Source organism: Tursiops truncatus, chromosome 4 (assembly GCF_011762595.2).
Source record: "Tursiops truncatus isolate mTurTru1 chromosome 4, mTurTru1.mat.Y, whole genome shotgun sequence".
NCBI classification, from domain to species: Eukaryota; Metazoa; Chordata; class Mammalia; order Artiodactyla; family Delphinidae; genus Tursiops; species Tursiops truncatus.
In genome coordinates, this window is record NC_047037.1 from 29,900,169 (window position 1) to 29,913,135 (window position 12,967).

At 47.4% G+C, this 12,967-nt stretch overlaps 1 protein-coding gene across 5 annotated transcripts in view; it reads right to left on the bottom strand.

Moving 5' to 3' along the window:
• Window positions 1–1,545: 1,545 nt before the first annotated feature.
• IL20RB (interleukin 20 receptor subunit beta) overlaps window positions 1,546–12,967 on the bottom strand; it is a 30,994-nt gene continuing 19,572 nt past the window's right edge. For 4 of the 5 annotated variants that reach the window (XM_019934221.2, XM_019934222.2, XM_073803798.1 and 1 more), the window contains 3 exons: window positions 11,583–11,733; window positions 7,926–8,068; window positions 1,546–2,467 (listed from right to left, as the gene is read on the bottom strand). In XM_019934221.2, coding sequence (XP_019789780.1) covers window positions 2,360–2,467; window positions 7,926–8,068; window positions 11,583–11,733 — 402 coding nt within the window. In that variant the 3' untranslated portion in view covers window positions 1,546–2,359. The remainder of the gene's footprint in view (window positions 2,468–7,925; window positions 8,069–11,582; window positions 11,734–12,967) is intronic. The other variant, XM_019934224.2, reaches the window with a different exon arrangement.

Sequence of the window (12,967 nt, forward strand, 5' to 3'; positions counted from 1 at the left end):
CTTATTTGACAGTTGTGGTTCTGCTGTTTCCATTTATTTTCATTCAGAGGAGGCTGCAACCTGCCCTTACCCCACCCCTCCATTTTCTGCTCCGCCTTGTCATTTTCCCATAGGACTTACAAACTCCCAATATACTAGATAATTCACTTAATAATGATCATTGCTAGTATTATTTTATTATTATTTCTCCTTTCCCCCCACATTCGAATGTAAGCGTCATGGAGCAGGGGTTTTATTCCTTGGACTCTGGCAGCATCTGAAGGCAGGACTAAGAAAGTTGGGCTTGATTCTGGGGTCATGGGTGTCAACTCAGTTGAGCAGCATGAAGGACTGTGAGAGATGGTCAGTCTCCCTGCCATCCTGTTGTAGTTATTAATCACACCCATTTTCATTCATTAAAGTGTCCCAGCTTAGAGGGCCGGGTGATTGGAGGGGAGGAGGGGAGGCTGGGGAGTTAGAACACAAGTACTCCGGGCCAGAGGGAATGGCCAGCTACAGGGGAGGCAGCCCCCCTACTTTCAGGAACTAGCTCAATGTCTGGTGCATGGCTGGGCTTCGATAAGTGATTCTGGGGACATGGGACGACACTAGAATAACTGAGAGAAATTCCTGTATACCTGTAAATGCCTGCAAGGTGGATGGGCAGTGAGACTACCTGTGAGAGGGACGCAAGCAGAGGGAAAGTCAGGGGTCATTTCTGGGTTCTGGGCCTAGACAGGTGACGGGGGAGAGGGAGGAGGGGGTTGGTGACTGGTGAACTAGTATCGTCTTTATTTCTGCAAACTAAAAATATGTTTCCAGGTTAGGCCAAAGGTAAAACGAACACATACTCTTCGTACAAGAGTCAGACAACACAGAGGCATACAAAATGGTACAGATGAAATGATCTTCAGTGATCTCATCTTAAAGAGAGCCCATCCTCTGGCTCCTCGAAACCCCACCAGATGGAGAGAGGGCTGTGGGCCTCTATCCTGTAGGGGAAACACCTGGCTGAAGCAGTTAGACTGTCTCCACCTCTGGGCTGGCTGGAAGGGGCCCAGGAAGTGGGGGTGGAGACAAACCAGTTCAGAGGCTCCAGAACTGGGAGGGCTGGGGTCTAAAAGGGAGGCACAGGCCTTGCCCAGCAATCGTTTCAGCCTTCAAGAAACTTCCCCCTCCATCCCTTCTCTGACCCTGACTCTTCCTCACCTGGTGGGGGAGAGGGTCGGGAAGAGGCTTCAGTCGCGTGCCCCAGATGAACATGCTAGGAGAGTTAAGGACACCCGAGGAGCTGTCTTAAGGAAAAGAGGTCCCCAAGGGATTTCCTGTATCACGAGGCCTCCAGGAAGATGCAGGAGCATCCTGGCCGGATGAGGCTTTGGCCAGCTGCTTCAGTCACGTTTCCCATGCAGCCAGATGCTGCCCCTCGCTGGTTCCCTGCCCCATCCCCTACCTGGGGCTACTCCCACATCTCCTGACCAAAGGTGGTCTTCAGGTGACCTGCACTCAAGGTTGATGATATAACTGGAACCCTAAAGACAACTTTTTTGGAAGAAACCACAATGATTACCCAATGTGACACCTTTTTATTTTTCATTCAGTACTATAACAACAGTACAGGAAAAAGGAACACAGCAAACATCGCACTTATGATCAACATCCTTCTGCGGTCTCATCTCATCATGCACATGCATTTTAGCTGCTGTCCTCAGTGTGCACACACTATCTACCCTGTACAGCATTTCACGTGTCTGCAGCATCTGTGCGCGGCTCATTTTCAGGGGGCTGTGGCCTCCCTCCGGGTCATGGTTTGGAGAGCTGGCTGAGCCATTCAGTCACCTCTGAGCAGGCATTTGGCTTGAAGTGAAATCAACCCCATTGCACCCACCCTTCCTTTCCTCTTCAAGGTTCCTCTAGCAAAGCAGGATCTCCAAGCCAGCAGGTGTATAGAGCTTGGGATTATTCCTGTTACACGTGTATCTACTGCTCTTCAGCAAAGCAGAACCAATCCCAATGCACAGTGTTGTCAATTTCCCTACAGCTCTGCAAGTGGTGGAGAGATGATATGGATATATATACATATGGTTTAATGGTTGGGTACTTAATCCCCTCATTGTATAGTTGAGAAAACTGAGAGACGAAGCACCTTCCACAAGGTCATCCCCCTAGAGGACAGCAGAGAGATCCAGTGCTGGAGGTCGCATCCCCTGACCCCCTCTCAGTGCTCCATAGGCCACACCACTCTACCTCTGACAGTTGCTTCTAACACAGACACAGCAGGCTCTTCTTCTCTTGTCCTTTGTCCTTGGAGGAAAGCCGAAGCACGGCCCTTCCCCTCATCGTCCCATGTCCTGCAGACCAGGTTTCTAGACTTCATCTGCTAGATCCAGGCCCTGAGGAGCTCCTCAGAAGACAGCCCGGCCACCACACAGGCTTCTACCTCTTCCCTTCTGCAGCTGATTAGCTTCTGGGGTGAACTGGTTATTTTCTGAAAAACAATTTTCATTCATATTCATTAGGTGAAGAGTCATAGTAATAGTAATCGTGGAGAATATCACCAAAAACCTCAACTATCTGATTCATTAACTTTCCAGCAGCAGAAAAGCCCAAAGACAATTCTAACCCCTAGAGCAAGGGCTTCCCACCTTCACTGAGATCGTCTCCCAGGTCACCGACCAGCAGATGTCTTGGGGTCCTGCCTCCTCGGCACTCCTCCCTAGGGGACCCTGCCCCACAGAAGCCCAGAATGTAGTTCTGGTCCAAAAAATCTAACCTTCTTCTGCCAGAGAGCTCTGAAAAGAGTGACCTGGTCTGAGGTGCTCCACGTACAGCACTAGCAGGGTGTCTGGTCCAGGGATGGTGCTCCATAAACAGGAGTCCCTTCCTACTCATACTTCACATCCCTGCTATCTTCTCCCAGCAACCCCAATACATCATCATAACTGGTTGTAAAAATGCAGGTATCAACCTTTCAGGGCGACTTTCCCCAGTGTCGCCCCTAGACCATTCGCCTCCAACAAACTCACTTGGGTCTTGCACAGCGTCTCCCACAGCCCTTCCCATCATCACTTTTCTTTTTTCTTTTTCTTTTTTTTTTGGCTACACCATAGGGCATGTGGTATCTTAGTTCCCCGACCAGGGATCAAACCCGTGTCCTCTGCAGTGGAAGCGCAGAGTCTTAACCACTGGACCGCCAGGGAAGTCCCTCCCTGTCATCACTTTAAAGAGTGGCATGTGGGCACAGACAGGTGGGCACAATGGTTTCCTCCACCCCCATCCCCAGAGACATTAGCTTCATCTAGTCGGTTGCCCTTGATCTTGTTTGTAAAGAGGTGGCTACAGGGCTCACTCCTGGTGTCCACAGGCAAATAATGGGAAAGCAAGGCTCACTGAATGGGATGTCAGTGTGGAGCCCACCACCAATTCCCTGATGCTGGTCTGGTCAGATTCCCAGGGCACTGGCTACCTACATCTGCAGTGCTTATACCTGATTGCTTTTTAAACTCTAGCGGAGTGCCTTGCAATGGAAATGTAATGTGAGCTACATAAGCCATTAAAAATTCTCCAGTAGCACATTTTATAAAGTAAAAAGAAATAGGTAAAGTTAATTTTAAAAATATATTTTATTTTAAAAATAAATATTATTTCAACATCTAATCCACATAAAAATATTAATAAACTATTTTATACTCTTCTTGTACCATCTTCAAAATCTGTCATGTATTTCATAGTTACAGCACATCTCAATTTGGACTAGTCACATTTCAAGTGCTTAATCATCACATATGGCTAGCAGCTATCATACTGGATGGTGTCGTTCTAGAACATTAAAGTGAAACAGCGTAAGCTCAGAATTTCAGAAGGTACAAAACTGTTGTCCCATAGTTTAAAACAAACTTCCAAGCAAGGTTCAGCTGATATATTTTTTTTTTAATTTGAATTTGTTCTTAACATTTGAAAATCAGGAGATTTATTATAAAGTCTGGATTTCTGGATTCTCATTTCAAATTTAGGAAGCACTGGCTCACATCCCCTCTTGGCAGCAAACTGCATGAACTGAGAAGAAGCTGGTTTCTTTAGCTGGGCCATGTTTGCCATGGTCCTCCTATCTATCTCTCCCTATTAAATCACATTTATTGCACTGTTCACTCTTTTTTTTTTTTTTTTAATCTGTCTGGGCCCCAGAGGCATCTGGGCTCACAAACTCCACTTTCTATGAAGCACACAAAGTCAGACTTGGGATGGCCCATTGGAGCACATCTCAATTTAGAGATGACTAACTTGAGGCCATCTTGATGTTTGCTACCCACATTACAGTGGAATGTGACAGCAAGAAGAGAAAGAATAAAGTGAGTCACAGAAAGGAAACAAAGAACCTTTAGCACCAAAGCCTCCATCCCCATGAAGCAATTATGGATAAAAGACAAGGAAAATACATTATATTTTAAAATAGGGAACACACACCGAGCAGTCTTAGTATAATTTTCCTTGCATATATATTTTTGCCATAGACTGTTACTTGGTGATAAAAACTTGAATGGAAAGACATTCTTAATGGTATATTTCAGAGTGCAACCATCACCAACTGTAAAATTATGGATGAAGACATGAAATGTTTAATCCAAACAGACAAATTAAACATTTACAAACTCAACAGGACTTTTTGAAGCCTTGTCGAGGATTTCCACTTGGTAATTTTCCATGGTTTAATTGGAAAGATGCATGGTCTTTGCAAGGTTGGCTGGAAGTTGCTTTTTAATAGTTTGGAGGATTATCTATGACCAGTGCAAATGTTGAAGCGCAGCTAGGCTGTGCTAAAGTAAAGGCTGAGAGGGGGGAGATGGTGGTGGTGATGTGCAGCTCCAGAACTTATTTGGGATTTGATGCACACTAGCTATCTATTTCTCACAAAACACCGTGGGAAATGCATACACTCAGAGAAACTGTCCATATTAAAATCTGGAGAGAAACAGAATACAAATTAAAAGCCTTATGGAAAAGAATGCATGTAGGAACAGACACTAGAACAAAGTAGGAAGGATGGTAAGGGAAACAGAGAAGAAAAAGGTGGTCAAGGGTCATGGCATTTACCTTCCACGGACAAAAGTGGTCATTCTCTCATAGAATTTCCTTGTCTCGGGACTTCCCTGGTGGTCCAGTGGGTAAGACTCTGTACTCCCAATGCAGGGGGCCCAGGTTTGATCCCTGATCAGGGAACTAGATCCTGCATGCATGCCGCAGCTAAGAGTCCCATGCCGCAACTAAGAAGCCCACATGTCACAACTAAGACCTAGTGCAGCCTAAATAAATGAATAATAAAAAAAAAAAGAATGTCCTTGTCTCTGGTCTCATCTCAGTTGCTTGGTTTTCTCCAAAAGCTATTTTTAGGGTATGGCTCATAATGCATTAGGATTCCTAGGAGCTCTTGCCATTGGAGGGCTTTCCTTGTGCACCTGAAATTCTCCAGGGAACGGACCCTTTACATTGTTCTTTCCCTGGCCCTTTACTCTGTGGCTCCCTAACAACACACTGGGTCCTGGGAGGGAACTCTGCTAGGTCATTGAATGTAGGACCAGAAGAGGGAAATTGAAGGAGGGTATTAGGAATGCAAGAGCTCGTGAGTAGAGGGTAAGCATGGGAACAGAGTTGAGAGGAAAGTCGTAAAGGGTAACTACTCAGTGGAGTCCAGCCGAGGAGGCTGAGCTTTTTACGTGTGTGGAAAAGAAGAGCTAGTGACCTGCTGAGCCAGGAATGCTCCCCTCCCATCATCATCGTTTGGGGTTCATTCAGGGGTTCTTCCTTTACTCCAGGGCTCCGCTTCTACTAACGGCAGAGGAGCACCAAACAGACCAATCTTCCTGCAGATAGCAACTTCAAAAACGGATCAAAATATGAAACCAACTTCCTTAAGTCACAGGAGAGCAACCAAAAGTTGACACTTGGAAGAAGGGAATGTCTCTGGGTGAGTTTCCCATTTTTTACAGTTCCCTGAGGAGCTGAGGGTCTCTCTTGGTGCCATGAACAGAAGAACCAGAAAACAGATATGGGTGCAAACAGAAAAGTTAGGAAGTGAGAGGACTAGAATTAAGTGTTAATGGATTAAACATTGCAATTAAATGGCAGAGATTGTTGGAACAGATTCACTTAAAAAACAAAACAAAACAAAGCAAAAAACCTCTGTGCCGCTTCAAGAGACACCATTTAAATTTGAGAACACTCGTAAGTTTAAGATAAAAATATGGAAGAAGATACACCCTACAAACAGTAAACAAAAAAGGGCTATATTGATATCAGGATAAGAATACTGCCAGAGACAAAGAGGGACACTTCATGATGATAAAACACTCAATTATTCAGGAAGACCTATCAATCATAAATATGTATGCACCTAAAACAGGTTCAAAACACATGAAGGAAAAATTGACATGAAAGGAGAAACAGACACATCTACACTCATAGTTAGAGATTTTGTTGTCTCTCTCTCAATAATAGAACTATTCCAACAAAATCAGTGAGGACAAAGATGATCTGAACAGTATTAAACATTTTGGTCCAATTGATATTTATAAAACACCACCCAACAACAGCAGAATACACATCCTTTTGTGCTTCAGGGAACTCTGAGCCCCTCAAGTTCTTGCTGAAGGGGATGCAGGCCAGCCCTGTCCCCTATGTTTGATACATCCCACTGCCTTTATGTTTAGCAGTAAACCCTTTAGTCATCCAGAGGGGCTGGAGGGGGAACCGATGTAAAGAACACTGGTTGGTAAACATTGTGAAAAGGGGCAAATGAAATGAGCAAATATCCGTAAAGCCTTAGAATGGTGCCTGGTGCTTAATTCTGGACCAGTGTCCCCTGGAGTCATGACTCCCTAAACTCCTGGAAAGAAAGAGAGCTGACACTAGGATCATATGGTGGGGCGTGCAGGGTGTCCTGAGGACTGGACTGCAGGGAGGGTTAGTCCTCCTGTGAAGGGGGAGCATGGCCTGTGCTCTCAGGGCCCTGTGATGTCACAAGAGGGACCCTTCCAGGGTAACTCCTGGCTGACAAGGAACTACAGGAATGTATAGCTTGCAGGCAGTTCTGGCTCTAGCTGCTTCTGAGAAGCTGACCGCTAACCCCATCCTCCCAGGACAGAAGGGTGAGATATCCCTGAGGCACAGGGATGGGTTTGCTTTTGTTTGTTATTATTTTGTTGTGTTCTGTTGCACTGCTTGGTGGGTTGAGGTCTGGGGCGGAGGTGGGGGGCTAGGGTGCACAGGAAGCAGACAGATGCAACGTGTGAGGATCTCTGGAGACCTGCTTTTGCTTTTCCCCGACCCTGGCACAGCACACAGGGCCTGTCCCCACTGGAGACACTCAGATCTATGGCCCAGTGACCTCAGGAGTAAGATAAGAACCCTGGCTTGTGAGGAGTTGGGATCCCTCACCTTCGGTAGTCACAGGTCCAGCTAGTCCCCCTGCCCCCAGCCAAAGGCAAAGCAGACTCCACGCGCCCTAATTTCACACACGTGCACTTCACCCTGAGGACCCATGAGGCTCTTGGCGTATGAACTGACTATGTTGTGTTGGAACATATTTCTGGATGCAGCTGCTGTTACAATGATGGGAGGGAGGTAAGAAGGCTCGGTAGGCCGGTCCTCAGGGTAAGACTATGCATGACTCCTGGAATGCAGAGCCTCCTGGGCTGGGCTACACACCTGCTGCCTTGGCCGTGCCAGGACCTGGGGGCAAGGAGCAGAGGCCTGATGGGAGCCTGGGGAAGGCCACCACCCCCTGGTGATGGGACGTCTCCCAGCCCTTCTGACTAGGAGGGAATTCCTATAAGTACTCTTCTCCCCTCTTTGTGCAAATGCTTGTAAACCCACGATATGTGTGTCCCTGCCCCACTAAGACCCAGACTACATCGGGTCAGCATCATGCTGAAAGGAAAAAGAACAGTTACCAAGGTGTCGGGGAGCATCACCACGGGGCAACAGGAGTGCTGGAGCAGCCGGCCCATTTTCCAGATGGAGAGCGGCACAACCACGAGGATCAGCATGAAGCCCACAAATGAGAACAGAGCCAGTGCCAGCGGCAGGGTCTCTCCTGGAAACGGAAAGACAGGAACCGGCTTAGGAGACAATCCTGGGCCTCCCTCGCTTTCCTGGATCTGGCTCTGCACACTGGCCAAGAGAGCAGATGCCAACACCCTGACATCTGATGTGTGCCCTAGTGACCGAAATGACCACCATTAAAACCATTTTTCTAGAATCCAGATTGGTTTCCAGAAAGCCAAGGAAGATTACGATCTTTTTCTTGGGAAGGGAAAGGGAGGAGCATCATCTGTTAAGCCACTAGCTGTATTTGCACGTACCTCTGAGCCACTGCCAGGAAGAAGGCAGAGGGCCAGGCCCCGGGCAGGATGAGGGGGAAGCACCAAAAGAGAACAGCCCAGAAGGGAGCTGGGCAGTAACTGAAAACAAAGTGTATTTCACAACTTACTCTTGGCATTGATTCGTGTGATGGAGGAAAATGCTGAATTCAGAACACAGTCACATAATAACTCATATATCAAGCCCCTGCGAGGGTTAAGTGACTTACCCCAGGTCACACAGGTAGGGCTGGCTCCAAATTCTACTAAATGATTTATCAGAAAGTGCCAAGTCTGAACGTCTGGAGATGCGGAAGGGGGGGACAGGTTACCTTCCCATCTCTCTGTCCTATTCGTTTAGCCCCTCTGGGCTGGACTGCTCACCCAGGATGTGAAGGGTGCCACAGCCAATGCAGCTGCAGAGAAGCTGGTGGGCTCTTCCAGAAGGCTGGGGTCCCCACAGTTTGTATCAATGATTTTGGAAAATATGTTGGCAGTACATATCAAGAGATACACAGATGTTCATACTCTTTCATCCACTCCTGTGAGTGGATTCCAAAGAATAATTCCAAGGAAGGAAGCATATGCAGAAAGCAGTTCACAGCAACATCTTTATTAGAGCAACAGCCTCGCATAACCAGCCCCCCTCTCTGCCCAAAGCAGCACCTCTGCACCTTCCGCCACCCCAGCACACTCTGGTGTGCTTTCTCATAGCACGTACCACCAAGGGACACCATCTCATTTGTTTACTGCCTTGTAGCCTGTCTCCCCAACTAGAAGGTAAGCTCGGTGAGGGCAGGGACTTCCCTGCTGTATCCCAGTGACGGGCCCAGCAGGTGGCACATAGTCAGTGCTCAATAATTATTCACTGAATGAATGAATGAATCAGTGAATGAACATCATCTTCAAAAGCAGATGGCAATGATCTAAATACCCCCAATGGAGGATGATTTAATACATCATGGGATATCATCATGGCAGGTCAGGAGTTCAGCTATTAAAATGAGAATTAGGATATATACAGACTTGTTCGCTGCATCACGGGTTGTAGTGGCAAAAGACTGGAAAGCACAGAATATACCTATTTATGGGGGATGGTTACATATACTTTGGCACACCCATATACTGGCTTGTTATGCATGTTCTTAAACAATGAGGTAGATCTATATGTACTGACATTAACAGGTGCTCACAATAGCAATACCCAGTGAAGGTGAGCGAGGTACAAAGCAGTAAGCACAGTACAGTCCCAGTTGTGCCTCTGAGTACTGGCATCACATGATGACTGGAGGATTAAATGCCAGACTTGCCAAAGGAAACCTCCTGAGTGGTGTGCGGAGAATGGAGAACGTGTACCTCTTACTCTATATACTTCTGTGTTGTTCGAATTTTTTAACAAGCTTGACTTACATGGTTTTAAAACGTAGTATAAAATGAGGGTCTGGGGGACGGATAAATTAGGAGTTTGGGATTAACATATACACACTACTATATATAAAACAGAGAGCTTCCCTTGTGGCACAGCGGTTGAGAGTCTGCCTGCCGATGCAGGGGACACGGGTTCGTGCCCCAGTCCAGGAAGATCCCACATGCCACGGAGCGGCTGGGCCGTGAGCCATGGCCGCTGAGCCTGCGCGTCCGGAGCCTGTGCTCCGCAACAGGAGAGGCCACAACAGTGAGACGCCCGCGTACCGCAAAAAAAAGAAAACAGATAACCAACAAGGACCTACTGTATAGCACAGGGAACTATATTCAGTATCTTGTAATAACCTATAATGGAAAAGAATCTGAAAAAGAATAGATTTATATACATATATATATATGTATAACAATCATTTTGCTGAACACCTGAAACTAACACAACATTGAAAAGCAACTATACTTCAATTAAAAGATAAAGACCCAAAAAAAGTAGTATAAAATGGTAATCAGAAAATCTACATGGAAAATGTTATGGATGTGATATTTGTGAAAAAGCAGACTCAAAGTGTATATATAATTCAACGACAACATGTGTCTACACAAAGGCTAACAGCCCTTTGACCCAGCAACTCTACTTCTAGGAATTTATCCTTCAAATATACCAGCAAATGATCTATGCCCAAGGTAATTAATGAAAGCATTGGCTGTAATAGCAAAATATTGGGAGAAAAAAACTAAATACCCATCAATAGGGAGCTAGTTGAATTAGTTATAGATACATACAGTGGAATACTATGTAGCTACAAAGAAGGATGAAAAAGTTCTTTTCAGATATGGAAAAATCTACAAGATATGTAAAATGAAAAAGACAAGATCCAGAACAGTGCATGGAGTGTGCTAACATTTGTGCTAAAAGGAGGGGAAATATATAAAAGTATATTCCCATTTACTTGTAAATGTATTGAGAAGTCTTTAGAAGGATATACAAAAAGCTAATACCTCTGGGGGAGGGATGGGAATTACATGGATGAGGAAGGCAGTTCCACACGTACCTTATCATTTTTTTTTTTTTTTTTTTTTTTGCGGTACTCGGGCCTCTCACTGTTGTGGCCTCTCCCGTTGCGGAGCACAGACTCCGGACGCGCATGCTCAGCGGCCATGGCTCACGGGCCCAGCCGCTCCGCGGCATGTGGGATCTTCCCGGACCGGGACACGAACCCGTGTCCCCTGCATCGGCAGGCGGACTCTCATCCACTGCGCCACCAGGGAAGCCCTCAAAATGATAATTTTTAAAAAACTAAAAAGTTAAACACAAATGTCACTCGTGGTGTTTGTATGGCAAAATCATGGGATATGGGGTTTTGTTTTATTTCTTTTCACTGCAGGCTTTTAAACCATAAAAAATTCAAGGGAAAAAATTAAGTCAAACAAGAGGATTCTACAAACTTTCTATCAGGCCCCTCCCAGCTGGGCGCAGCCATGCTACACAGTGGGCTACGTCCAAACGAGGTCCGACGCTCAGGCCCCGGCTGCCTCACTAGCACCCCCCTCTGATACCCAGGCAGCTGCCACCGGGTCAACCAGCCTTGCAACATCTGGCCTCAGGCCTCGGGAGCTTTCAGGGAAAAGTGTTCTAGACAGCTGCCAAGTGACCCCTGCCCAGCCCCAGGGTGGACTCTCTTCTGGGGGGATTAGAACGCAGAACAATTTCACCACAGGATCTACCCAGCCTGGGGGAGCAGGTCAGGGAAACCGAGGGGATACTCAGAACCAGAGGAAGCAGCAAGCAACAAGCATCGCCCAGGAGGGGCAGACAGGTGGCCTTACCTTGCACCTTGACACATTCTGTCTTGCTGAAGGCACTGTGCCTCCCAATGGCCTTCACGAACGTCCGGACCTTCACGCAGTGTGCAGCCCCTGGCTCCATGGTTTCCAGGTGCACCGGAATGCCCCCGCGCCTCACCATCTTGACGTGTTCCTTTAGGAAAACAGAAAACAGTTACACTCTGGGGGAAGCAGGACACAAAAGAGGGAGAAGGAGGGAAGGGAAGCTGTAAATATTTCCTTTCCAAGATGCATACAGAATGTTCCTCTCATTCATTCATTTATTCATTCATTCATTCTTAAATATTTATTTATTTATTTAGCACCTACGGTGTGCCAGGCACTGGTGTAAGCACTGAACAAAACAGGGACACAGCATTGAACAAAACAAAGTTCCTGCTCTCGTGGCGCTTATGTGGGGTAAGACAGACCATATATAACACACATCAGGTGGTGATGAGGGTTATGAAGAAAAATGAAGCAGGGCAAAGAGGTAGAGAGTGATGAGGAGGCACCAGAATAGGGATTAGGAAAGACCTCTCTGATAGGGTAATATTTGGACAGAGACCTGAAGGTCAGAAATCTGACTGGGGGCTTGGCCGGGCCACTGCTGCCAGGGGGATCAGTGCACAGGAACACTGGAGCCTGTGGGCAGTGCCTCCTCACACTTGCATCCATCCACTGTCTGTCCATCCATCTGCATGCCCCTCCACCCCCACTCACCCCCTGAGGGCTGTGCTCTGCGTCTGAACCTGTGGAGACTCGTCTGGGCCAGGCCCAGGTGGCTCAGGACACGGGCTCCTCTCCCAGCACCGGCTCTGCACCTCCCGAAGAATCCTAGGGATCTGCATGCTCCCAGCCAGCCCAGGCCCTGATCAGTCCCGCACTCGACTCCCTCCGCCTGGCAATGCCACCTCCTACCACTGGGCCCTGACCCAGCAGGAATAAATGCTGGAAACCATGGCTGTTGCCTGTTCCACCTACACATACCACCTTCCAGGGGAAGCTACCCAGCCCACGGTCCCCATTGAGTGGGTGGTAGGGCACATGACCTGTCCCTCAGACACTGGCATTAGGTCAGGGGTACCCTTGGCCTGGAAAGGGTCTATCAGAGGCCAGCCAGCAACCGGCGACCCCTAAGTTTGGCCTGATAAGACAAGCAGTACCAGTCAGATTTCCTCTGCTAGGAACTGATCTTGGGGAACTGATACCTGCAGCTAGAAGCAGGGACCAAGGGGAGAGGACATGGCGAGGAGGAGTCAGGCCTGGTAAGGCACAGCCATAGGCATGTGCAGGAAGGAGTGGTGAGGGATCAGGGCCTGCGAGCAAGCTGGGGAGAGTGCCACGGAAAGAGTGCAATAGAGAGGACCCACTGGAGGGAATCAGAG